General features: G+C 45.2%; 1 protein-coding gene across 3 annotated transcripts in view; it reads left to right on the forward strand.

The window, feature by feature from the left end:
- The window catches only part of LOC141108078 (beta-1,4-galactosyltransferase 1-like), a 524736-nt gene that overhangs the window by 241602 nt on the left and 256288 nt on the right, over window positions 1-26846 (forward strand). For all 3 annotated transcript variants that reach the window (XM_073599317.1, XM_073599307.1, XM_073599325.1), the window contains one exon: window positions 1345-1467. In XM_073599317.1, coding sequence (XP_073455418.1) covers window positions 1345-1467 — 123 coding nt within the window. The remainder of the gene's footprint in view (window positions 1-1344; window positions 1468-26846) is intronic.

Consider the following 26846-nt stretch of genomic DNA (forward strand, 5'->3'; position numbering starts at 1 on the left):
TCGGGTTTTTTTTTCCTCCTCACCCTGTCAGCGTGAGGAGGAAAAATAGCCGATTACCGGCTCTGTTTACATCACATGATCAGCTGTCATTGGCTGACAGCTGATCATGTGGTAAGGGGTCGGGACCGACCCCTTACTCTGATCTGTGATCAGGCAAGTCTCATAGACTCGCTGATCACCGAGCGTGCTGTGCTCACCCTGCAGGGGGCGCGCAGGCCGCTCGTGCATGGGACGATGTCAATAGACGTTGTCCCGGCAATGTAGATCTGCGCTGTTGCCGTCATTTGGCAATAGCGCGGATCTGAAGAGGTTAATACAAGACTGAAACCTGGTGTACAGTTTTTTTTTCTTTTTTGCATGCTGTTTACCTTGCCACATTCACAATTCATTACTTAGCAACTTTTTGTTTCTTAAAATGTTGGCTTGCACCTTTTCTGTACACCTTATAGAAACAGAAGGCACAAAGATAGCAAACTAGGGCCACACCACACATATTGAACATCAGTGTACAATTATCTGGATAGGTCCAGGAATGGCAGTTATTATGGGTGTGAACATTTGCAAATGCATGTGGGCCTTCATTCCAAGCATATCCTAAGGATTTGTTTTTGGTCTTGCTCATTTTTATACGGTAAGTAGTCACAAGTCCCACTGTGTTGATCTTTTACCAACCTAACAAAACTAGGACTTCTAGGTGTCTTCAGAGGTATTGTAATATAGCAGAATTTAAAAAATCACATTAGATTTACCCATGACTCTGTAAAGAATGCTGTGAAACATGTATTGACGGTAGTATTTTAGGACATTTTCAAAGAAACTAGTAGTGAGAGAAATATGGGGCTTCCGTTGCTGACTTCCCTTTAAGCATACTAGATAACTGATTGACTATGACTATGGTTTTGATCACTTTCTAACCCTGAATGGGCATTCACATTAGAAAGCCAGAGTAAAATTAGCATTTCCTCTCTTCATACCCTGTTTCCCCGAAAATAAGACCTAGCGTGATTGTCAGTGATGGCTGCAATATAAGCCCTACCCCCCAAATAAGCCCTACCCTGTTTCCCCGAAAATAAGCCCTACCCTGAAAATAAGACCTACAAGGACTTTAACTAGGGCTTATTTGGGGGGTAGGGCTTATATTGCAGCCATCACCGACAATCATGCTAGGTCTTATTTTCGGGGAAACAGGGTAGCAGTTCCAGCTACATTCATCTAAGATAATGAAGTCATTGGATTAGCATGACAGCCAGGATACTAAAATTTTCAGAAGGTAGTTGGGATTGCTGTACATATTTTGTTTGTTTAAAAACTTCTCCTATTATACTAATTTCTGTGTTTTCACAGACTATTTTATGAAACTGCATTTGGAGGAATAGTGGCCTTCACCAAAGAACAATTCCTCAAAGTCAATGGATTTTCAAATCTTTTCTGGGGATGGGGAGGAGAAGATGATGAATTATACAACAGGTTTGTTTTAAACAGCTATTTTATAATTAAAGAATATGTAAACCTAACATTTCATATGCCTTATATGTGCCTGCTGTACCATGTACTTGTATGAGAAAGTGTCCTGTTCTATTTGTATTGCTTCTTTTGTGTGAAATCCCTGGTGTTCCTGCCAGTCCCTCTGATTTCCTATTAAAACTGACCACACTAAGCAGGAAAGCACAACATGGTCAGTTCTCTAGCTATGAAGGGAACTCAGCCTGCTATCCGCCAAAGGTTCAGACTTGTCCTGACATGCCTCCCCCCACACACAGCCTTTCACTAGGAAGTTCAGTGTACTGTTGTTTCTCGTCCCCGAGCTCTTATGCAGCTGAGAACAGAGGGAATGTGATCACTTATACAAGTGGGAAAAAAGGTGTTTTTTTTAAATATCTATATACAAATGTTTTGCTTTTCATTTTTATTTTAAACTGAATGGGCTGTTCTACAAGCTGATCCTTTACAATCACTTTAATTAACCTCCAAATCAGCTTTGTTTCCCCTGTTGCAGCCTAAGTATTGTAAAGTATGAAAGACAGGCTCTCATAATGACTGAAGCTGGTGGGTGATAACAAATACATAGTTGCCAACAGTCCAGATTTTCCCGGGACAATCCCGATTTTGGGACCCTCGTCTCGATTGGAGGCTGTCCCGAATCAGGATTTCCATCAGGAAAATCGGGAATGTTGTTTTTTTTAAATTTTTGGAGCAGCTGGCTCCAGTAAAATGGCCGCCAGCGCAGCCGCTCGATCTTCCCCCTAGTGCTCAGTGGAGAGAGAAAGGGGGCTCGATCCGTGCAGCCAATGAATCGGCTTCTTTAGCTGCACGGATCAGCCCCTCCCCTCTCCACTGAACACACGGCGTCGGTGTCTTGACAAAAAGTTCCCCAGCTCAGCTGTTTCCGCCGGCTCTTACTGTGCAAGTACAGGGGGACCTTACTTGCCGAGGGGAACTTTCTCGGTAGAACACCGGCCGCTCCTGGATGAGGGGAGGGTCTGCACTAATTGAGGGGGTGCTGCACTAATAGAGGGGGGTCTGCACTAATAAGGGGGGGCTGCACTGAGGGGGGGCTGCACTAATAGAGGGGGGCTGCACTGAGGGAGGGGCTAAAATAAAAATTAAGTACAGCGCTACGTTTAGAAAAAAAGTGAAAAGCAGCCAACACACCTATAGACTCAAGGCAGAAAAAAACAAAAGAAACAAAAGTGTGGCGCTATATATCACTGAGGGGGGGCTGCACTAATAGAGGGGGGCTGCACTAATTGAGGCGGGTCTGCACTAATAGAGGGGGGTCTGCACTGATGGAGGGGGTCTGCACTGATGGAGGGGTCTGCACTGATGGAGGGGGTCTGCACTGAGGGGGTCTGCACTGATGGAGGGGGGTCTGCACTGAGGGGGTCTATACTGACTCTGGTGGGGACACCTGATGCAAGGACAGACTCTGCTGGTGGCAGGCAACATGGCTAGTGATACGCTCAGGGATCCCACTGATTCGGCATTATGGTGAGTTGAATGATTTCATTTTATATTACAATGTAATAATAGAAATAATGCGATTCAATCATCCTGACACCATAACAACCATGGTGCCGGGATGATTGAAGTGCCAACACCAGGTGTTTGGAGTATCTTTATCTGCTGATTGTTAAACTTTCTAGAATACACATATTTTTATTGTGTAGGATCTGGGGCTGCTGTCCCGTCATTCCCCTCTCCCCCTTTCCCCCTCTCCCCCTTTCCCTCTCCCCCTTTCCCTCCCCATCCCTCATTCATCTCAGAGTCTAACCACACCCTCTTGAGCCACGCCCATTTAAGCCACGCCCACTATTTCACGTAAACCACGCCCATTTTTCGCCATGGCGCGCCTCGCGCGCCTCACTTGTATTTTTTTGCTAAACCACGCCTACAAATGAATGCCCTGCCCCCTAATTATTGTACGGCTCTGCCTACAGCCAAAAATGTGTCCGACATTTTTTTTTTGCAATGTTGGCAACTATGCAAATATATTGGCTTTCCCTGTTATTAAAGATACAGAACAGTGTGTAGGTAGGTTCAGTGTGGTGTGGTGACAGTAAACGCTCAGTTGCATAGTCCAGTTGCAGGAAAACAGAACTTAGAAGTTCAGTAATGCACTGCAAGTCTGGCGGGAAGACAACCCGACAAGTGCAATCACAGGATGTGCAGCGATGAGTAGTAGCAGTAGGTCTCAGGTGTGCCGACAGCATCTGTCTCGAAGGGCAGAATACGGCCTAGCTGGTCCATACCCAAGTAGGGAGGCTTCCAGGAAGGATGGCATGTCCCTGTACTTTTCCTAGTGGTCTGGAACCTCTCCCTGATGTTAAGCATTAGGGATGGGCCCGATGTTCGAATAGCGAACATTATCGGGGGTTCGCAGCAAATTCGAGTGCCGCGGAATGCACCATAATGCACTGCGAGGTTTTATACTTTTTGGCACTTTTTTTTGGTGAATGGGTACAATGTACCCATACCCATTCACATGGGTGGGTGGGATCTGGGGGTCCCCTTGTTAACCACTTGAGCCCCGGACCATTATGCTGCCTAAGGACCAGAGGTCTTTTTCCAATTTGGCACTGCGTCGCTTTAACTGCTAATTGCGCGGTCATGCAATGCTGTACCCAAACGAAATTTGCGTCCTTTTCTTCCCACAAATAGAGCTTTCTTTTGATGGTATTTGATCACCTCTGCGGTTTTTATTTTTTGCGCTATAAACGGAAAAAGACCGAAAATTTTGAAAAAAAATGATATTTTCTAATTTTTGTTATAAAAAAAATCCAATAAACTTAATTTTAGTCATACATTTAGGCCAAAATGTATTCGGCCACATGTCTTTGGTAAAAAAAATGTCAATAAGCGTATATTTATTGGTTTGCGCAAAAGTTATAGCGTCTACAAACTAGGGTACATTTTCTGGAATTTACACAGCTTTTAGTTTATGACTGCCTTTGTCATTTCTTGAGGTGCTAAAATGGCAGGGCAGTACAAACCCCCCCAAATGACCCCATTTTGGAAAGTAGACACCCCAAGGAAATTGCTGAGAGGCATGTTGAACCCATTGAATATTTATTTTTTTTGTCCCAAGTGATTGAATAATGACAAAAAAAAAAAAAAAAAAATATTTACAAAAAGTTGTCACTAAATGATATATTGCTCACACAGGCCATGGGCCTATGTGAAATTGCACCCCAAAATACATTCAGCTGCTTCTCCTGAGTACGGGGATACCACATGTGTGGGACTTTTTGGGAGCCTAGCCGCGTACGGGACCCCGAAAACCAATCACCGCCTTCAGGATTTCTAAGGGTGTAAATTTTTGATTTCACTCTTCACTGCCTATCACAGTTTCGGAGGCCATGGAATGCCCAGGTGGCACAAACCCCCCCCCAAATGACCCCATTTTGGAAAGTAGACACCCCAAGCTATTTGCTGAGAGGCATATTGAGTCCATGGAATATTTTATATTTTGACACAAGTTGCGGGAAAGTGACACATTTTTTTTTTTTTTTTTGCACAAAGTTGTCACTAAATGATATATTGCTCACACAGGCCATGGGCATATGTGGAATTGCACCCCAAAATACATTTAGCTGCTTCTCCTGAGTATGGTGATACCACATGTGTGGGACTTTTTGGGAGCCTAGCCGCGTACGGGGCCCCGAAATTTTTGATTTCACTCTTCACTGCCTATCACAGTTTCGGAGGCCATGGAATGCCCAGGTGGCACAAAACCCCCCCAAATGACCCCATTTTGGAAAGTAGACACCCCAAGCTATTTGCTGAGAGGCATGGTGAGTATTTTGCAGCTCTCATTTGTTTTTGAAAATGAAGAAAGACAAGAAAAAACTTTTTTTTTTTTCTTTTTTCAATTTTCAAAACTTTGTGACAAAAAGTGAGGTCTGCAAAATACTCACTATACCTCTCAGCAAATAGCTTGGGGTGTCTACTTTCCAAAATGGGGTCATTTGGGGGGGGTTTTGTGCCACCTGGGCATTCCATGGCCTCCGAAACTGTGATAGGCAGTGAAGAGTGAAATCAAAAATTCACGCCCTTAGAAAGCCTGAAGACGGTGCTTGGTTTTCGGGGTCCCGTGCACGGCTAGGCTCCCAAAAAGTCTCACACATGTGGTATCCCCGTACTCAGGAGAAGCAGCAGAATGTATTTTGGGGTGTAATTTCACATATTCCCATGGCATGTTTGAGCAATATATCATTTAGTGACAACTTTGTGCAAAAAAAAAAAAAAATTTGTCTCTTTCCCGCAACTTGTGTCGCAATATAAAATATTCCATGGACTCGACATGCCTCTCAGCAAATAGCTTGGGGTGTCTACTTTCCAAAATGGGGTCATTTGGGGGGGTTTTGAACTGTCCTGGCATTTTATGCACAACATTTAGAAGCTTATGTCACACATCACCCACTCTTCTAACCACTTGAAGACAAAGCCCTTTCTGACACTTTTTGATTACATGAAAAAGTTATTTTTTTTTGCAAGAAAATTACTTTGAACCCCCAAACATTATATCTTTTTTTAAAGCAAATGCCCTACAGATTAAAATGGTGGGTGTTTCATTTTTTTTTTCACACAGTATTTGCACAGCGATTTTTCAAACGCATTTTTTGGGGAAAAAACACACTTTTTTAAATTTTAATGCACTAAAACACACTATATTGCCCAAATGTTTGATGAAATAAAAAAGATGATCTTAGGCCGAGTACATGGATACCAAACATGACATGCTTTACAATTGCGCACAAACGTGCAGTGGCAACAAAATAAATACATTTTTAAAAGCCTTTAAAAGCCTTTACAGGTTACCACTTTAGATTTACAGAGGAGGTCTACTGCTAAAATTACTGCCCTCGATCTGACCTTCGCGGTGATACCTCACATGCATGGTGCAATTGCTGTTTACGTTTGACGACAGACCGCCGCTTGCGTTCGCCTTAGCGCAAGAGCAGGGGGCGACAGGGGTGCTTTTTTTTTTTTTTTCTTTATTATTTTTTTACTTTTTTATCTTATTTTTAAACTGTTCCTTTCATTTTTTTTTTTTAATCATTTTTATTGTTAGCTCGGGGAATGTAAATATCCCCTATAATAGCAATAGGTAGTGACAGGTACTCTTTTTTGAAAAAATTGGGGTCTATTAGACCCTAGATCTCTCCTCTGCCCTCAAAGCATCTGACCACACCAAGATCGGTGTGATAAAATGCTTCCCCAATTTCCCAATGGCGCTATTTACATCCGGCGAAATCTAAGTCATAAAATGCTCGTAGCTTCCAGTTTCTTAGGCCATAGAGATGTTTGGAGCCACTCTGGTCTCTGATCAGCTCTATGGTCAGCTGGCTGAATCACTGGCTGCATTCTCAGGTTCCCTGTTGAGACAGGAGAGCCAGAGAAAAACACAGAAGACGGTGGGGGGGGGGGCATTCCCTCCCATGGCTTGTAAAGGCAGTCTAGAGGCTAATTAGCCGCTAGGATTGCTTTTACATGAAAGCCGACTGCTGGCTGAAAAGAATGATACCAAGATGATACCTAAACCTGCAGGCATCATTCTGGTATAACCACTCAAAGTCGTGAATGGCGTACCTGAAGACAAAAAAATGGTTAACAATAAAGCACAGTAAACGGTAAAGTATAAAAAATTGCAGACCTGAAAAACAAACATTATAAAACATAATAACAATAAAACATTGCAGAATAGAATACAGTAAAAAAGAGCAGAACAATAGAGAGAAAATAGAGAGAGAGAGAACAATAAAACGACAACTATTTTTTTTTATTTTATATTTTTGTATGTGTTTTTTTTTTTTGTTTACACTTTTTTTTGTAACTAACTTTTATAACTGTAAACGGTTCCAGGTTCGGGTCTCTCAAAATGCGATGGCATCTTGGGAGACCCTGTGAAAGTGTGTCCTAGTCTGTGGAATGCTGTACCCTACGCTAATACTCAACTAGTGAATGGTAGCGTTCAAAACATTCACCAATGCAAAGACCAGGATTGTCAGGACAGGAGGGACAATAATAGCGGGTGTCACGCCTATATCCGCGCTTGCTGCAGACACAACATCTTTTTTGGGGGGGTTCGTTGGGTAGGGGTACTCGGGAGGACATAAAGAAAATGCCTCTCATGCAGCCGACTGCATTTGGTTGGGGATGTGAATGGGGGAAGTACGGGCGCTGCAGAAGCGGTGGGTTCCCAATTAGGATTGGCGAATGCAGCAGGAAGGGCACTATGGGCATGACGGGCCTGTGTTTGTCTTTTTGGTGGCAGCGGGACACTACTTGTGCTTGCCACCTCACCAGCTTGAACTGCACTTATGGGACTCGCCACGTCACCAAGTGTTACTGCAGTGCTGGTTTGACTACGACCGGGGTGTACTAGGCCGCTGGTGCTTGCCAGTTCAATAAAAAGCTTCCAAAAAAACTGTTAGCGATCGCAGGGATCAGGCCTGACTCTGCGAACGCTGCAGTTATGTGTTTAGTGTTTTGTAAGTGACAGTGATCGATCGATACTGCACTTGGGTGGGCTGGGCTGGGCCGGGCGGAGGGGCAAAACGCAGGTGCTAGCAGGTATCTGGGCTGATCCCGCTAACACTGCGTTTTTGGGAACCCTAAACTGCTGGGGACGCTAGTATAGATCTGATCGGACCAGATATTGATCCGATCAGATACTATACCACTAAGGGAGGTGTACGGTGCGTGCCTGGGTGTTAGCGGTACCGGCGCTAACCTGACGCTGCCTGGGGCTGGTGCTTGCTAGTTCACCAAAATGCTACCAAAAAAACTGTTAGCGATCGCAGGGATCAGGCCTGACTCTGCGAACGCTGCAGTTATGCGTTTAGTGCCTTGTAAGTGACAGTGATCGATCGATACTGCACTTGGGTGGGCTGGGCTGGGCCGGGCGGAGGGGCAAAACGCAGGTGCTAGCAGGTATCTGGGCTGATCCCGCTAACACTGCGTTTTTGGGAACCCTAAACTGCTGGGGACGCTAGTATAGATCTGATCGGACCAGATATTGATCCGATCAGATACTATACCACTAAGGGAGGTGTACGGTGCGTGCGTGGGTGTTAGCGGTACTGGCGCTAACCTGACGCTGCCTGGGGCTGGTGCTTGCTAGTTCACCAAAATGCTACCAAAAAAACTGTTAGCGATCGCAGGGATCAGGCCTGACTCTGCGAACGCTGCAGTTATGCGTTTAGTGCCTTGTAAGTGACAGTGATCGATCGATACTGCACTTGGGCTGGGCCGGGCGGAGGGACAAAACGCAGGTGCTAGCAGGTATCTGGGCTGATCCCGCTAACACTGCGTTTTTGGGAACCCTAAACTGCTGGGGACACTAGTATAGATCTGATCGGATCAGATATTGATCCGTTCAGATACTATACCACTAAGGGAGGCGTATGCCGCGTGCGTGGGTGTTAGCGGTACTGGCGCTAATCTGACGCTGCCTGGGGCAACGCATATCACCGCCGGGCGATCGGGGGGCTAAACCTTTATTCGGTAATAAACGGCGGGTTCCCTGACACTATAAAAAATAAACGAACTAACCAGCGTCACCCATAATGGTTATACGGTGATCAGTGGTGAAAGGGTTAACTAGGGGGCAATCAAGGGGTTAAAACATTTATTAGGTAGTATATGGGGGTCCCTGTCGCTATAAAACGCTGACGGCGAACCTAAATATTTACCTCACTAACTAGCGTCACCAGCGACACTAATACAGCGATCAGAAAAATGATCGCTTAGTGACACTGGCGACAGGGGGTGATCAAGGGGTTAAAACTTTATTAGGGGGGGTTAGGGGGGTATCCTAGACCTAAAGGGGGTTAATACTAACTGTCCCAACACTGTAACTGTCACAAACTGACACCAATGCTGTAATCAGAAAAAAAAAAAAACTGCTGGTGTCAGTTTGTGACAGGGAGGGGGGGGGTGATTGGGGGGGGATCGGGGGGCGATCGGGGGGGGGGATCGGGGTGTTTTGTGTGCCTGGCATGTTCTACTGTGTGTGTAGTGTTGTGCACTCACAGTGAAGTCTTCTCTCCTCGGCGCTGCAACGGAAAATACCGAGCCGAGGAGAGATGACATCATTTCCTTTGCTGCTATTTAGCATACAGCAGCAAAGGAAGTGATCTGATTGGCCGGCGGCGATCGCGAGGGGGGGGCCACGAACGGATGGCCTCCCCCTCACCTCCGATCGCCGGGGGACATAACAGGACCGCCTCGGGCACCGGGGGGGGGGGGTCCGATTGGACCCCCCACCTGCGGGAGGCAAATCACGTATATGTACGTGATTTTGCCTGCCCGTGCCGCCTTGCCAACGTACATCGGCGTGAGGCGGTCCTTAAGTGGTTAAAGAGGGCTTCCAGATTCCGATAAGCCATGCACCTGCAGACCCCCGCAACTACTGGGCCAGGGTTGTGGGGACAAGGCCCTTGTGTCCATCAACATGGGGAACCCAAAGCACCCTCCCTATGTTGAGGGCATGTGGCCCGGTATGGTTCAGGAGGGGGGGGACCCCACGCTTTTTTTTTTAATCTTGCCGTGGAGTTCCCCTTAAAATTCATACCAGACCTGAAGGGCCTGGTATGGACTGGGGGGGGGGGGACCCATGCTGATTTTTTCTTTAGAAATGTCATTTTGCTGCAGCACTGTTCTAAACATTACATATATGCACCACTTTACAGGCAGACTAAGGGGACCCCCAGATATGATATTTAAAGGAATATTTCATTTTTATTGTTTCCCTTTAAGCATTAAGCATCATTGCTCCTGAAAAAATGGTCGTTTTAAAACCTATTTTTTTTGCATTGATATATGTGCCCTGGGACAGTACCCAGGTACCCATACACTTTTTATGGCAATACGTTGCATATAACCCTTTTAAATTAGCACTTTTGATTTGTCACGTTCGCGTCCCATAGACTTTAATAGGGTTCACATGTTCGCACAAATTTTTTGCCTGTTCGTATGTTCTGGTGAGAACCAAACCGGAGGGTGTTTGGCCCATCCCTATTAAGCATTGTCCCTGACAGATGAGTGACCTGGCCCTACTCTATCCACACTAGAAATGCATGCTAAACCCAAGAGAGAGCGTCTTAACCACTTACCACCCAAGCCAATTCTGACACTTCTCTCCTACATGTAAAAATCATCATTCTTTTGCTAGAAAATTACACAGATCCCCCAAACATTATATATATTTTCTTAGCAGAGACCCTAGGTAATAAAATGGCAGTTGTTGCAATTTTTTATGTCAAACGGTATTTGCGCAGCAATTATTTAAACACAATTTTTTGTTTTTGAAAAAAAAAAACACTTTCGAGAATAAAAAAACCCCCACAATATTTACCCCATTTTTTTGGTAAAATGTAAAAGATTGTTTTTATGCTGAGTAGATCCCTAACATGTCACACTTTAAAATTGCGCACACCTGTGGAATGGCGCCAAACTTCAAATACTTAAAAATCTCCATAGACTATGATTTTAAAATCTTTACAGGTTACCGGCTTAGAGCTACAGAGGAGATCTAGTGCTAGAAATATTGCTCTCGCTCTAACAATCACAGAGATACCTCACATGTGTGATTTGAATGCCGTTTTCATATGCAGGTGCGACCTACATATGTGTTCGCTTCCGCGTACGAGCACAAGGGGACAGGGGCCCTTTAAGGGCCAGTTCACACCATAGAAACGCAATCCGGATGCGTTCCAGATGCTTTTCTGCATGCGCGTTTTTGATACATTCCAGTGCATTTGTGATGCAGTCCAGTGCATTTTTCTCCCTCTTTTGACGTCATGACGCTGCTTCCAGCCTCCAAGGGTCATAGAGCTGGCTGGGGACCGATGCTTCTTCTCTGTGACTGAGGAGATCATAGAGGAACAAGGATCCTCTCAAATTCCTCCTCCATCTGCATTAACACTATGGATGAGTGCCACCTGCAGTGGAGAAAAGAGACTGTACTTGCCTAAAAGTGCCTTGTTTACCCCCCATTTATGTGAAATATTCATTCTGAAATTGTAGCTTACAGGTAGTGTTCTCCTAAGCTGACTACCTTTTATTATGTCAATTGAATAATTTACACTACATGAGTTCCATGGGTAATTTTCTAGAATACTGTTAGGCAGCCTTTGTGTTCTGATCCGTGCACCCACTCCTGCTCGTATGTCAAGCTTTGATGACATGATTATTGTAATGCAAACTAAGTTTCGCGTAACTTTCTTTAAGATTATTGCAGTGCAAACTAAGTTTTACATACCATTCTTTAAGGTTATTTTATGGTAAACTAAGTTTCACGAAACATTGTTTGAGATTATTGTAGCGCAAGCTAAGTTTCACATAACAAACTTTAAAATGCGATTGTGTTTGTGCTGGCACTGCATGTACATCCACTTCTATGGGGGCCTGCGCGCAGTTTGAGGTAGATGCACACAAAACTGTTATGCCCTGTACACACGGTCGGACATTGATCGGACATTCCGACAACAAAATCCATGGATTTTTTCCAACGGATGTTGGCTCAAACTTGTCTTGCATACACACGGTCACACAAAGTTGTCGGAAAATCCGATAGTTCTGAACGCGGTGAGGTAAAACACGTACGTCGGGACTATAAACGGGGCAGTAGCCAATAGCTTTGGTCTCTTAATTTATTCTGAGCATGCGTGGCACTTTGTACGTCGGATTTGTGTACACACGATCAGAATTTCCGACAACGGATTTTGTTGTCAGAACATTTTATAGCAAGCTCTCAAATTTTGTGTGTCGGAAATTGCGATGGAAAATGTGTGATGGAGCCCACACACGGTCGGAATTTTCGACAGCAAGGTCCTATCACACATTTTCCGTCGGAAAATGCGACCGTGTGTACAGGGCATAAGAGGCTCTGCATAGAGGACAGAACGAATCTACTTATTCATAATAAAAAAAAGGAAAAGGAAAATAAAAGTTGCATGCCATCACACTTCACTCTATGTGTATCTGCTTTGTTATGCACCTGCCACACCATTCTCTGGTAGTACAGTGCAACCCCCATACTGTATCTTCAATAACAAAAACACAAGACTGAAAATCATTGAAGTCTATTCACTCATGATATGATAATGATAGTGAAATTCAAAAAACACAAAAAGATCTTCATCAGAAAAAAGACATTGCACGTTTGTTCTCCACAACTTTAAAACTGACTGCGTTGTCATTAAAACCCAGCCCACAAATGTTGGTTACCCCCACAATCATGCATCAAGCTCACTCAGGTATATCTGACATCAACTCATCCTCAAGGGCATTATAATATCAAATTCCGCTTAATGACAGACCCCAAACAGACTAAAATGCCTTCACAAATGTTTCCTTGTTCTCTACATACAATGAAGATAACAGCTCTTCAAGCAGTTGTAAACCCCGCTATAGTAAGGCTTACCTGTAGGTAAAATGAATATGTCCTAAATGTACACCGTTTAGGGGATTTTTACCCTGCATACAGCCAGTGACATCACTGGCACATGCACTCTGAAGGTCCGGCATACCTTGCCGGACCTTCAGAGCTTTGTGTCGGAAATGAGGGCTCCCGCGCGCATGTCAGCCCTCTCAGCGGTGACATTACAGCACTGGAGGGCTTCTTTCCATTGTTGACAACCGTTTTAAGCTCTGGGAAGCTATCTTTTCTCTTTGCAGAGGTATTAACACATGCTTTCTATAGAACCGGGTAGGCCACCCATCGATCACGATCTACCTGTCGATCAAGCCGGAAGCCAACAGGTAGTTCATGATCAGGCCTGTGCTGATGCTTCCCCCAGTCTCAGCCGGCGCCGCTCTCCTTTCACTAGAAGAGTAGAGGGAGAGGCAAAACAGTGTTGGATGGAGGGCGGGAACATGGTAGATGCTTTAGGTAAATTTGCAAGTTAACCAGCAGGCGATTGGTTGCTAGGCGGTTCTAACAACCAATCATCAGCTTGTTAACATGAAAAGTTAACTAAAGCAGCTCTCGGTCGCACCCTTCATCCAGCACTGTGCTGCCTCACACTCTTTTTGTGATGTACAGCCGCTGTAAGGTAGGAGAGAGCTAGCTACAGCTGTGTGTTGTCAACACTCCTTTTGGGGCGACATAGGAAGCAGCTATAGAGAGGCAGAGGACACTACTGGGGGGGAGCAGGGGATAGTGCTACGTAGGGGGGCAGAGGAGAGGACACCACTGTGGGGGTGGGGGGTTGCAGAGGATACTGCTATTTGGGGGGGCACTAGAGAAGGGTGCAGAGGACACTACTGGGGAGGTACAGAGGACACACTGCTGTTGTGGGGGCAGAGGACACTACTTGGGGGGGTGGCAAAAGACACTGCTACGGGGTGGCTGAGGGCACTATAGAGAGGAGGGGGCAGAGGACACTACTGTGGAGGGAGGTTGCAGAGGACACTGCTATGGGGACACTACATAGGGGATCACTACAGAGGGGGGGCAGAAGACACTACTGTGTGGGGGAGGGTGTAGAGGACACTGCTATGGGGGGCAGAGGGCACTACAGTGGGGGGATAGCAGAGGACACTGCTATGGGGGGCAGAAGGCACTACAGTGGGGGGAGGGGGGCACTGCTTTTGGGGGGGACACTACTGTTGGGCGGGGTCAGAGGACACTACTGTGTGTGTGAGGGGGGTCAGAGAACACTACGGTGGTGTGCATAGTATATTACTAGGGGGGGATGATGTGAAAGGGAGCAGAGGACACACCTGTGGTGGTGGGGGGATGGCAGAGGATACTACTGTGAGGTGGAGTGATTTGAAGCGGGGCAGAATTTATTACATTTATTTTTTTTTTTTCTAAAAGGGTGACAACGACACAAACAATTATACTCACCTAGGTGGATGCAGCATCAATCCTATCCTGAACTGAGCGTTCAAACACTGCTGGTCACTCAGTTCTCCCCTCTGCTCTGAGCAGAGAGCAGTGACTGTCAGTCTCCGGCTCCCTGCTCTCCCCTCCTGCACTCATTGAAGTGCTGGGCTGTGTAGGGGGCTGGTGTCAGGAACCATGATTCAGACGGAGAGAAAAAATGCAGTAAAAATCACACCTTTTAATGTAATGGTAAAAATTGTACAAATAGTAAACTTAGTCAAAACCTAGCCAGGGTACGGTAGCCAAAGCGGGTAGTCAGAACAAGCCAGTAAATCAGGAAGCCAGAGATCAGCGTAGTCGGAGGACAGGATCAGGAACCAGAAGGGACGTCAGTCAGACAAGTTTTTAACAGGAACACAGCAGATGAGCTACTGTGGAACAATGAGTCCTGGCAATTAACCGACAGCTGAGCAATCTGAGCACTGAGAAGGGAGGGCTGAGAGCCCAACTCTGATAGTACCCCCTCCTCAATGACCCTTCCCCCTCGGAGGACAATCTATGGAAAGCATGGAGGAGGATGAGACCCAAGAGTGTTCCTCCAGGCTGTACCCTTAATGAATCAGGTACTGTTTGTGCCCACGGAACCTACGGGAGTCAATGATTGTATCTCATACTCTTCATGGTTTTCAACCTTAACCTGGGCAAGGACGTGATACCTAGGTGGTGAAACGGTTGCACACCAAAGGTTTTAATAAGGAGACATGGAATATATTCGAAATACGCATGTTAGAAGGAAGTCTAATGCGTAAGCCACTGGGTTGATCCAACGGGAAATACGGAAAGGCCCAATAAACCATGGTGGCAGTTTCAGAGAGGGAACATGGAATCGGAGCTTACAAGATGACAGCCAGATCCTCTCCCCAACCTGGTAGGAAAGCACAGGTAGGCATCTGCGGTCAGTATGGAGTCTTTACCTCTCACTGGCACGTCACAAGGACTCTTCGACCTGCACCCAAGTGGAACAAAGATTACACAGATTATCACGTACCTGATCGGAGGCTGAAGTGCTGGGAGGGCTTCCCTTGCGACTAAGTGCAGAGCGCCCCCTGGAGGTGGTACAGGGGGAGCTATACTCAAAGCGGCAGGGGTCGCTGGCTGCGGCAAGCTGAGATGAAGCAGAGAAGTCAACTGGTGGGCAGCTGACGAGCAGGGTAGACTGCTAGGCAGGGGTATCTCGGAAGTACCAGATGAGATCATACAGCAGGAAGTACCAGAAACAGTGTCAGGAGCCAGGCCGGGGTTCATACACAGGACAGCAAACAGTAGCAAAGTCCATAAAACAAGCCATGGGTCATACACGGTGCAGCAGATCAAACAGTTACAAAGTCCATAAAACAAGCCAGGGGTCATACACGGTGCAGCGAATCAGAGTGGAGTAACAGGAACGAGCCAAGGGTCAAGCCGGGGTAAGTATGGATCAGAGAGGTCAAGACAAGCCGGGTCGGTAGCAGATAATCCAAGACAACAGGAACAGGAACTCAGGAATACACAGGAAGCTGAAGATCATGCAGCAGTTGGTGACTGCTGCAACATGCTTTAAATAGTATGCTTGGCGCCTGGAGTCTCTCACATGGTGTGTGTGTTTTGGCGCGCACGTGTTCGCATTAGCGCGCGCGTGTGCACACTGAAGAGTACACTGTCCTAACAGCTCTCGCCCGCGCTCGTGCACGCGTGCGCATGCGCATTAGCGCTAGAGAATTTGTGTTCAATGATACAGGATTCTGCTGGCCATAGATGTTAGTTCTCCTGCGGGTTAGTCCCTGACAGTGCCCCCCCCCAAGGGGCAGCCTCCGGATGCCCAGGCGGGCTTGCTTCTCCGGATATCTTCTGAAGAATTCACATAGCAGTCTAGGGGCATGAACATTACTTGCGGGTTCCCAAGAGCTCTCCTCTGATGGGTAACCCTTCCACTTCACTAAATATTGAATTTGTCTACCTCTCTTTCGACAATCCAGGATGATTTCCACCTCGAACTCCGTTTCTTCACCCACTGTGATTGGAGGTGGAGGAGGATCTTCTCTTCCAGAGAAGGGGCCATTACTGATTGGCTTGAGCAGCGAGACGTGGAAGACTGGGTGAATCTTGTAAGAGCTTGGCAGAGACAATTCAAAAGCCACAGGAATAATCTCTCTCTTAATCGCAAAGGGAACGATGAATCTTGGGTCCAGCTTCCGGGAGGGGCAAGACAATTTGAGATTTAATGTGGAGAGCCAAACCTTGTCCCCTACTTTCAGAACTGGATTACCTTTCCTCTTCCTGTCATAATGCTTTTTATAGTCCTCCTGTGCTTTTTTCGTGTTTTCTTGAAGAACCTGTAAATTTTCTTGAATTAAAGTTAATCTGTCCTGTACAGCAGGTACCGCTGCTTCTGGAGTGACATAAGGCAAGAAGGATGGGTGGAATCCATAGTTCGCCCAGAATGGAGACTGATTGGTGGAGGCGTGTACCGAATTATTATAGGCAAATTCGGCACATGGCAGCAAGGTTACCCAGTTATCTTGAGAGAAGGTAGAAAAACAGCGGAGGTACTGCTCTAGCGTCTGATTCTTCCTCTCCATCTGGCCATTACTCTTGGGTGATAGGCAGAAGACAAACAGATTTCAATGTTCAAAGCTTTACAGAGAGCCCTCCAGAACCTTGAAGTAAATTGTACTACTCTGTCGGATACAATACTGTTTGGCAAGCCGTGCAATCTTACGATCTCTTTAATAAAGACATGTGCTGTATCAATGGCAGAAGGTGTGCCTAGTAGGGGCAGGAAGTGGGCCATCTTTGATAAACGATCGTCCACCACCAGGATATTGGTAAAGCCTTCAGATGGGGGCAGCTCCACAATAAAATCCATGGACAACATTTTCCAGGGGCGATCCGGGATAGGTAGTGGTCTTAGCAAACCCCAGGCTTGGGTGCAGCTTCCCTTACTTCTGGCACAGGTTGTGCAGGAGCCTATGAAATCCTTACAATCTTGCCTCAGGTTAGGCCACCAGTAGGATCACTGAATCAGCTCAGTAGTTTTATGAATCCCGAAATGGCCGGCAAGTTGGTGTTCGTGAAAGGTCTTGAGGACCTGAAGCCTGGCTCCCATGGGAACGAAGATCTTGTCCCCGTGCCACAGGAGTCCTTCCTGCCTTCTGAATGCAGATCCTTAGGATTCGAGGCATTGAGCAGAGGTTTGTTCAAGGGTCGATCTTAGATCAGGTTGAACTAAAAGGAAATTCTGAGGGGACCAGATGGTACTAGAGGCCACAGTCTCTGGAGTTTCTGGAAACATGCCTGAGAGGGAATCCGCTTTCCCATTCTTGGACCCCGGACGGTAAGTAAGGTGAAAGTTAAACCTCGAAAAGAACAAGGCCCATCTGGCCTGCCGTGGTCTTAGTCGTTTGGCGGATCTGAGATATTCGAGGTTTTTATGGTCGGTGAATATCATGATGGGATGAGCTGCGCCTTCCAGTAGGTATCGCCACTCTTCGAGAGCAGCTTTTATTGCCAGTAATTCCCGATCCCCCACATCATAATTCCTTTCTGGTTGGCTTATTTTTAGGGAGAAAAAGGTTACAGGATATAGTAAATCTTTAGGGCCTTGGCGTTGTGACAGGATAGCCCCTATGACGACTTCCGATGCATCGACCTCCAAAACATAGGGCAGGGCTGGATCTGGATGTTGCAGAATGTGGGCCAAGGTGAATAGAGCCTTTAGATTATCAAAAGCTTCTTGGGCTTTCTAGGACCACTGGAAACGGGTATGCTGGCGAGTGAGCTGGGTAATGGGGGCAATAATACCAGAAAAGTCTTTAACAAATCTCCGATAAAAGTTAGCAAACCCCACAAATCTTTGGATACCTTTCTTGTTGGTAGGGGCTGACCACTCCAGAATAGCGGATACTTTCTGAGGGTCCATAGCTATCCCAGATGTAGAAATAATTAAGCCCATGAAATGTATGGATGCCTGTTCAAATTGACACTTTTCTGCTTTTGCATAGAGCTTGTGTTCTCTCAATGTAGATAGTACCTTCCGGACGTGGGTTCTATGTAACTCCAGAGTATCAGAGAAGATGAGGATCTCATCCAAATATACGATCAGGAAATGATCCAGGAATTCTCTAATGTTATTTACAAAATGTTGAAAGGTCGCTGGGGCATTACATAGTCCAAAAGGCATAACACAGTATTCAAAATGCCCAAAACGAGTTCTGAAAGCGGTCTTCCACTCATCCCCCTTTCTGATGCGCACAAGGTTGTAGGCCCCTTGTAAGTCCAACTTAGTAAAGACTTGGGCAGAACGGAATCTCTGAAAAAGCTCGGGAACCAGGGGGAGAGGATAACGATTTTTGACCGTGATTTTGTTAAGTTCCCTGTAGTCCACACAAGGCCTGAGGGAATGGTCTTTCTTCTCCACAAAGAATATTCCGGCACCAGCTGGGGATGATGATGGGCGGATGAATCCTTTTTCTAAGTTCTCGTCAATATATTGACATAAAGTCTCAAGCTCAGTCTCTGAAAGTGGAAATATTCAACCAAAGGGGATCACTGCACCAGGCAGCAATTCGATTGGACAATTGTAAGAATGATCAGGTGGCAAAGTGTCGGCTTTTTTCTTATCGAAGACATCTAAAAAGTCATGATAAACTGGAGGGACGTATTGGCTAGAATTGGAAACTGGCTGGATGGTAAGGCAACTGGAAGGTGCTACAGGTTCAGGTATGATACAATGCTGGTGGCAATAAGTTGACTTGAAAGTGATATTCCCTGTGTTCCAGTCTATCTGAGGGTTGTGTGCCCGTAGCCAAGGGAGTCCCAAAATTACAGGGAACATAGGAGAACAAAGAACATCAAAACAAAGAAATTCTTGATGGCCTGGGTCAATCATGGTGAGAATAGGCAAAGTCTCTTGAGTAACAGGCCCAAACTGCGGTGTTGAACCATCGGCCAAGTGAATTTTAAGTTTATGTTCCTTCCTCCGAAGTGGAATCTGAAGTGGAATCTGAAAGTCTTTAGCCAGGGAAATGTCCAAAAAGCAACTGCAAGCCCCAGAGTCGATTATTGCTGGAAGTCTGACCTCTCCTCTTGCCAACTGTAATGTGATATGGAAAACAAGATGAGTTGGAGAAGGTTTTGGAACTTGGAGGCTAGTAGAGTTGCGGAAAGGAAATCTACTGGGCCTTATTGGGCAGTTGAGAAGGATATGTCCGGGTTCTCCGCAATAGAAACATAGGTTAGCTTGCCGGCGATGAAGTTTCTCTTTAGGGGTCAGAGCAGAGCGAACTGCGCCAATTTGCATAGGCCCTTTGTTGGACGTGACCGGAGTGATGGGTGCAGGAACGGCTGGAACTGTGGGCATCATCCAAGAAGGCCGGAAGGATCGTGCACGTCGTTCAGACTGTCGCTCCCGCAGGCGCCTATCAATTTGGACGACTAGCTGGGTGAGTCCTTCTAAAGCGGTTGGGGACTCTACTCGTGCAAGTTCGTCTTTGACAAGTTCAGATAAGCTGAGCTGGAATTTGAATCTGAGAGTGGCCTCATTCCACCCCATGTCGGCAGCCCAGGTGCGAAAGTCCACGATATAATCCTCTACAGGGCGCTGCCCTTGTCGCAAGGCATGAAGGGCGGCCTCAGCAGTAGCCATACGTTGTGGATCATCATATAATCTGGACATAGCTTCAAAGAACAAGTTCACTGAATTAATAGCGGGATCCTTTTGCTCTAGTAACTGGTGAGCCCAGGACTGGGGTTCATTGGACAGCAGGGAAATAACAAATCCCACTTTAACAGTTTCTATGGAAAAGGTTCTTGATTGGAGGGCCAGGTAAAGTAAACAGGTGTCCTTGAATGCTCGGAACTTCCCTTGGTCACCAGAGAAGCGTTTGGGAGTAGGTACCCTTGGTTTAGGGGGTGGAACCATCATAGGAGACATTGCTTGGTGCTGAAGGTGAATCTCCAACTGGGAATAATGTCCTTGTAGATTCGTCACTGCTTGGGTCAGTGTAGCGACTTGTTGGCACAGAGTGTTGAGCAGGGAAGCACCTCCGTCAGCCTCTGATGTTACTGGCTGCATGATACTATCACGTACCTGATCGGAGGCTGAAGTGCTGGGAGGGCTTCCCTTGCGACTAAGTGCAGAGCACCCCCTGGAGGTGGTACAGGGGGAGCTATATTCAAAGCGGCAGGGGTTGCTGGCTGCAGCAAGCTGAGATGAAGCAGAGAAGTCCACTGGTGGGCAGCTGACAAGCAGGATAGACTGCTAGGCAGGGGTACCTCGGAAGTACCAGATGAGATCGTACAGCAGGAAGTACCAGAAGCAGTGTCAGGAGCCAGGCCGGGGTTCATACACAGGACAGCAAACAGTAGCAAAGACAATAAAACAAGCCAGGGGTCATACACGGTGCAGCAGATCAAACAGTAGCAAAGTCCATAAAACAAGCCAGGGGTCATACACGGTGCAGCGGATCATAGTGGAGTAACAGGAACGAGCCAAGGGTCAAGCCGGGGTAAGTACGGATCAGAGAGGTTAAGACAAGCCGGGTCGGTAGCAGATAATCCAAGACAACAGGAACAGGAACTCAGGAATACACAGGAAGCTGAAGATCATGCAGCAGTTGGTGACTGCTGCAACATGCTTTAAATAGTATGCTTGGCGCCTGGAGTCTCTCACGTGGCGCGTGTGCTTTGGCGCGCACGTGTTCGCATTAGCGCACGTGTTGGAGTGCGCGTGCACACTGAAGAGTACACTGTCCTAACAGCTCTCGCCCGCGCTCGTGCGCGCGTGTGCATGCGCATTAGCGCTGGAGAATTTGTGTTCATTGATACAGGATTCTGCTGGCCATAGATGTTAGTTCTCCTGAGGGTTAGTCCCTGACAGAGATGCTCCTCTAAAGCAGGAATTCTTTGAGGAACAAAAGAGTCAGGCAGCATGGATGGTTGGAAACCATAATTCGCCATAAACTGAGACAATCGGGAAGCAGTATTGACGGCACTATTGTGAGCAAACTCCGCCCAGGGTAAGAGGTCTGACCAGTTGTTAAGGTGGTCAGAAATATAGCAACGTAGAAACTGCTCCAAGGCTTGGTTGGCTCGTTCTGCGGCCCCATTGGACTGCAGGTGATACGCAGAGGAGAAGGAGAGCTGAATTCCTAACTGTGCACAAAAGGCTCACCAAAACCTGCAGACAAACTGGCTACCCCTGTCCAAAATGATAACCGTTTTTAACTCATCGGTGAGGTGAGCAGGCAATTTGGCTGGTGATGGTGTGCATGGGTTATTGATCCCAGACAGGATGTATATACACAGCGGTGATTGTGTTTCACACACTATTATATATGAACTGTTTCCTCACCAAGAACAGGAGTTCTTTCATAATTTTTATTTAATTCTTGATTTTTCACTGGTGGCACTGTAATAATATTCACTGTATGTAAACTAGGGATCATATAATCAGTGTTTTATATAATGATTTAAAGATACACAGCGCTGCACTAAAAGGAAATTATTTACACTTTTGCGTCTGTTCAATCTTCACCATTTCGCAAAAAAGGCGCAATTTAAAAGTTACAAATATTTGTTATTTATTAACTCAATACAGGAAATGTAAAACGAGCTATGGGGGTACCTCATCCTATATATATTACATAAAAACAGACCAACAGAGCGGACCATCATGGTACCAAAATGAGGAGTATATGCATAATAATTTTACAATAATTTTATTTATACAAAATTAGATAGATAAAATATTTCCATAAAAACACATAGATGTTCCCTTGCAGTTCATAAACACATATCGCTCAAATTTCTGTCTGTAAAGATGATTGACGCGTTTCACATAGTCGCTTCCTCAGAACCATTTACATATGACAGTATGATCAGGGAACCTTAAATAGGAAGACATGGGAGAGAGTCATTAGAAACAGAAACATGCGCTATAACATCATGATTTATGTTGGTATTAATATATATAGAAATCGCCCATATAGGGACATGTAACCACATAACTTACGTGTAAAGAACCAGAATACTTCAAACTATGGATAGAGGACGATATGCCCCAGATCTGGGAGGAGTGAGTAGGCTCAAAGAAAATGCAGGAATCTCACCGGCATAGTCCCTCTAGGGTTAACAAATTATTTATGCCAATGTAGGTATAAGCCCACAACATAAAGTTCTAAAGTATCAATATTTTAGGAAAAAATTAATTAATTACTCGGCTGATGATAATAATAGTATGGGCAAGGCTCATCGTTCCCTACATCTTATTCTATGTGATCACATTTTTATTATCTGTATATTGGTTTGTTCCAATAAACCTACCTTTTTTATCTGCACCATTGGAGCACTCCATTTTTCTTCCTTATATTCTTTTGATTGGATACGAGATCTGGATGCCCCCTACTGGATGTATTGTTCCCTCCAGTTGGTGAATACTACTGAAGTGGTTCCAGCCAAGGGGAGATGTCCTTTGAGATCCGGGACCCCCACCTTCTCCTGGGAGAGCCATCCATCTGGATCTCTAAGCCTGTTTGATTCAGTGTCACCGGCATCCGAATCCACCTGCTCTGGTAAGAGTGTTTAACCTCTTTTTCACTTCAATTTTTCCATACAGATGAATTATACATCGGAAGATCTTTTCACTTGTATTGGATTCCACATTTATTGCACTGTGGGAATTTATCACTTATGTTGTTCACATTTACAACATAGTGGGTCATCACCCACAAGCTATTGAACTATACTTGCCTTTACACATGTTTTCTGGTTATATTTTGTTTTAGCGCTACATTTTTTACATTATAATAATAGTATACTCACTAGAGACTATATCATGTAATGTGGCCAGGACCACTCTAAGGAGAGGTGTCCCTTCCTTGTATTACTATGGCAATACCTATATGATCAATGGATAATCAATTAAAATAAAATAAATAAAATGACATTCAAACTTGGACAGGGAGGGATGAGAAAATATACAAGCAAAATACCTGGGTGAAAGCAATCTGTGAGCCCATTGGCTCCCCAAAAGGAAAGGAAGAGCTGATTAATAGCTGCTTGATATACAAAGTGCTAGTTGTAAAGGGTCCACATAAATGCTGCTATTTAATTGAAATACATCTTGTGGGGATATGGTACATTCCAGCTGAGCCACAAAATATCACTAAGATGAAAAATGAAAAGAAACCAGTCCATCAAGGTGAAAATAAGAAATAAGAATTAATGCTGTCAACATAAAGATATCATCCTCTAATGCCCTGTACACACAGTCGGACATTGATCGGACATTCCGACAACAAAATCCATGGATTTCTTCCGACAGATGTTTTGCTCAAACTTTTCTTGCATACACACGGTCACACAAAGTTGTCGGAAAATCCGATCGTTCTGAACGTGGTGACGTAAAACAGGTACATCGGGACTATAAACAGGGCAGTAGGCACTAGCTTTTATCTCTGAATTTATTCTGAGCATGCGTGGTGTTGTGGAAATTTTATATTAATGTGTTGTCATAAGTCTCCCAGTGTGTCTGATCAACCACAGCCCGTTCTAAAGAACTGGCTGGGGCAGATCGATGCTGGCTGAGACCTGTTAGGTAATGGAAAACTTCCTGATGTTTGGAGAGAAGTGTTTGCGGAGAGAGGACATGTCCGCCAGCAAAGGGCCCCTGTGCAATGCACAGAACGATCGTCTGGTGGGAGTGCGTTCACTCTGCAAAGACATTATCGGTTTAGAGGTGTTTTGCTCTTGTCGCCCCTGGTATGCCTGATCAACATGTTTGGGGTGACATGACGTATACCTGCAGATAATCTCTCATCCATGCACAAGGAACTTTAGTCATCGTCATTTAGTATATTGTATCATGTCCTGTAGTCATTGTTCATTGGTTGCTTTGTATTCTGTTGTTAAATCCTTATATGGTCACTTACATCCTGTGAGGTCATATCCTGTGAGGCTGAGGTCACACCCTGTGAAGGAAACGATTGGCTGTTGGGGCCAGGGCTTCCTGTTTGTGATTGCTTTTGTGGTCTTTTGAATAAAGGAGGCAGACAGAGCTGTAAAGGGCAGTCTTGCTGAGATGGGAATGTAAGAACCATGTGTTTTGTCTTGTTGGATGGTTGGGGCACACACCAGAGGATGGATACGATCAAAAGGTGAGATGCATTGCATTTATTTCATTAGACGAAATTGCTATTATGATTAGAAATAGGAGATTTGGCTGTGTGCTTTGCGTACAACCAAATTTCTCTAACAGCATGGCGAGCCAGGTAGGAGTGAACAGAACCTCCTTCAGAATCGGATCATTAAGATGTGCTGGGGAGGGTCTGCTTCGCAAAAAGAACACATTTTTCGTCTTTTGAAATAATGCTGGAAGTTTGATCGTATGTCTGGTGTGTGCCTGTGTGTGTGTGTCTGTGTGTGTGTCTGTGTGCGTGTGCCTGTGTGTGTGTGTGTGATGCTGTGTAATAATGCAGATGTTTGAAATAGAAATGTATGAATTGATATTATTTGCAGCCTGCAATGTGTGGCTGAGTAGTTTTGTAAGTAGCTGAACCTGTTTGTAAAGATGAGTTTAGTGAAGGGGCAGGCATTGTTGTTTTTGTATTGAAAGGGGCTACGCCCTTGGGGAAGGGAACTCTAATGTTGTGAACAGACATACAAGCATTCACTGTCTGTATCTTTCAATGTCTTGTTCCTGTGAAAACTGATGTGAACTGTGTTTGGGGGTATGTTTCAGCCGTGTAATTGTGGGTTATGTGGCTTGGTTGTTTCGTTGGATAGCATGTGTTCCGAAGTTGTGCTTTTTGTAACTTTAACACTTTTAAATGTTTGTCTAAGCGTTCATTTAGTATCTCAAATGTGTACGTTTTTGGGGAGACATTTTTGGTTTTGGCAGGAAAATGGTTTTTGTCTGCTACTTCCTTTTGTTCTCTTGTTGTTGTCTACCATGTGACTACGGTTGGCCATTTTCTTTTCCTTTGTGTGTGAACTTTAAAATGTTTATCCATCTTGATCAGTTTTGGCGGGAAAATGCGCCATTTTGTGGCCTGGCCTTTGTTGTGGTCACCATGTGCATCGGTGGCCATTTTGAAGACCTGTGAGCTCCTCCTGGAGCTGCTCCATTGTGTATTCATTTGTGTGTGCAAAGCCATGTGCTTTAAGCTACAATCTGGCTTTTAGGCACCATTTTGTGAATTCTATTTTTGTACTGTTTACATACTTTTCAAGGAAACTATTGCGTTTTCTGTATTGAATATTGGTTTTAAGTTGAAATGCCTGTCGCATATCCAAGTGCCCATGCATTGTTGGGACATCACAATAGGAGCTGTTTACACACTGTGGGGGTCTCAGGTTTCTAGGTAATAACATGGGGGGAGTTCTACCTCTCAGAGTCAAATAGAGTGTAGTGTTTAAGAAATCCTGGTTTGTCTTGTCATTTGTTAATGTCGGCCATTTTTCTGTAGTCCTGGTTTCATTCACCATTTTGCCATGGACCGATTTTCGATTGCTGCAACTGCCTTCTTGTTTCTGCTGATTTTAGTATCGAGCGAAATATCTCTGGTTTTGTACTGAATTCCATTTCCAATAGAATCATTTAGGTTTTTATTCCAGTTGTTTTAAAGAAGTTTATGTTTCTAGTGAAGAAATCTCGATTTTGGCGGGATCAACAACTAAATTTCATGTGTTAATGGCACCATTTTGTTTGTGGCTGCCGTGGAAGGAAAAAGAACTCCTTCAGCCATCTTTTTGCAGGAGTTTCAGTTTTTGGCTTTTGTTACACTGTTGTGTGGTATTTCTGTCAAAACTTTTGGTTTTCCTAGGGGATATGTGAGTCAAGGGGGATTCCCTCCCATTTGCAATATGGGGGCTTATTCCAACCACTCCAGGACAAAGAGTTTTTATCTGTTGATGTTAGCCATAGATTTTTCTAATGTTTTGATAGACAAAATATGAAGCTATTTGAGGCTTCCCCTCCCCCTCCCTCTTCCTACTCAGGTATGCAACAGGAAGTTGGTGGGAGGGGCTTGGCATCTTTTGACTTGTGTTTGGAAAGACAAAATCATTTTTATTTTTATTAAATTAAATGAAGGTTTATACTGTAATACAGTTTTGGGTAGAGAGCAAACAGGAGGCATCCAAGTTATTGTTGTAATATCGAGGTACAGAGAGAAGCCATAAGATTGTTTTTGTTTTTAATAGCGGAGGATTTCATGGTGCTTTGTAGTTTGTCTGACAACACATTTATAGGGCTGCCGATAACCGGTTGTAGAGCATATAAATGTGAGGATTAGTACGCTAGCACACCGGGAGGCCGTTTAAAATAATCGGAGAACGCCGGGTGCCAGTACTGTAAAAATACTCACTAAGCAGTACTGATCCGAAAACTAGTGCAAGGGTTCTCTGGACGCAGAGTTCGCCAAAAAAAAAGCGATTTGAATCGTCATGGGCAATAGGTCGTCCATGCACCCCA

Source organism: Aquarana catesbeiana, linkage group LG01 (genome assembly GCF_042186555.1).
Source record: "Aquarana catesbeiana isolate 2022-GZ linkage group LG01, ASM4218655v1, whole genome shotgun sequence".
NCBI lineage: Eukaryota > Metazoa > Chordata > Amphibia > Anura > Ranidae > Aquarana > Aquarana catesbeiana.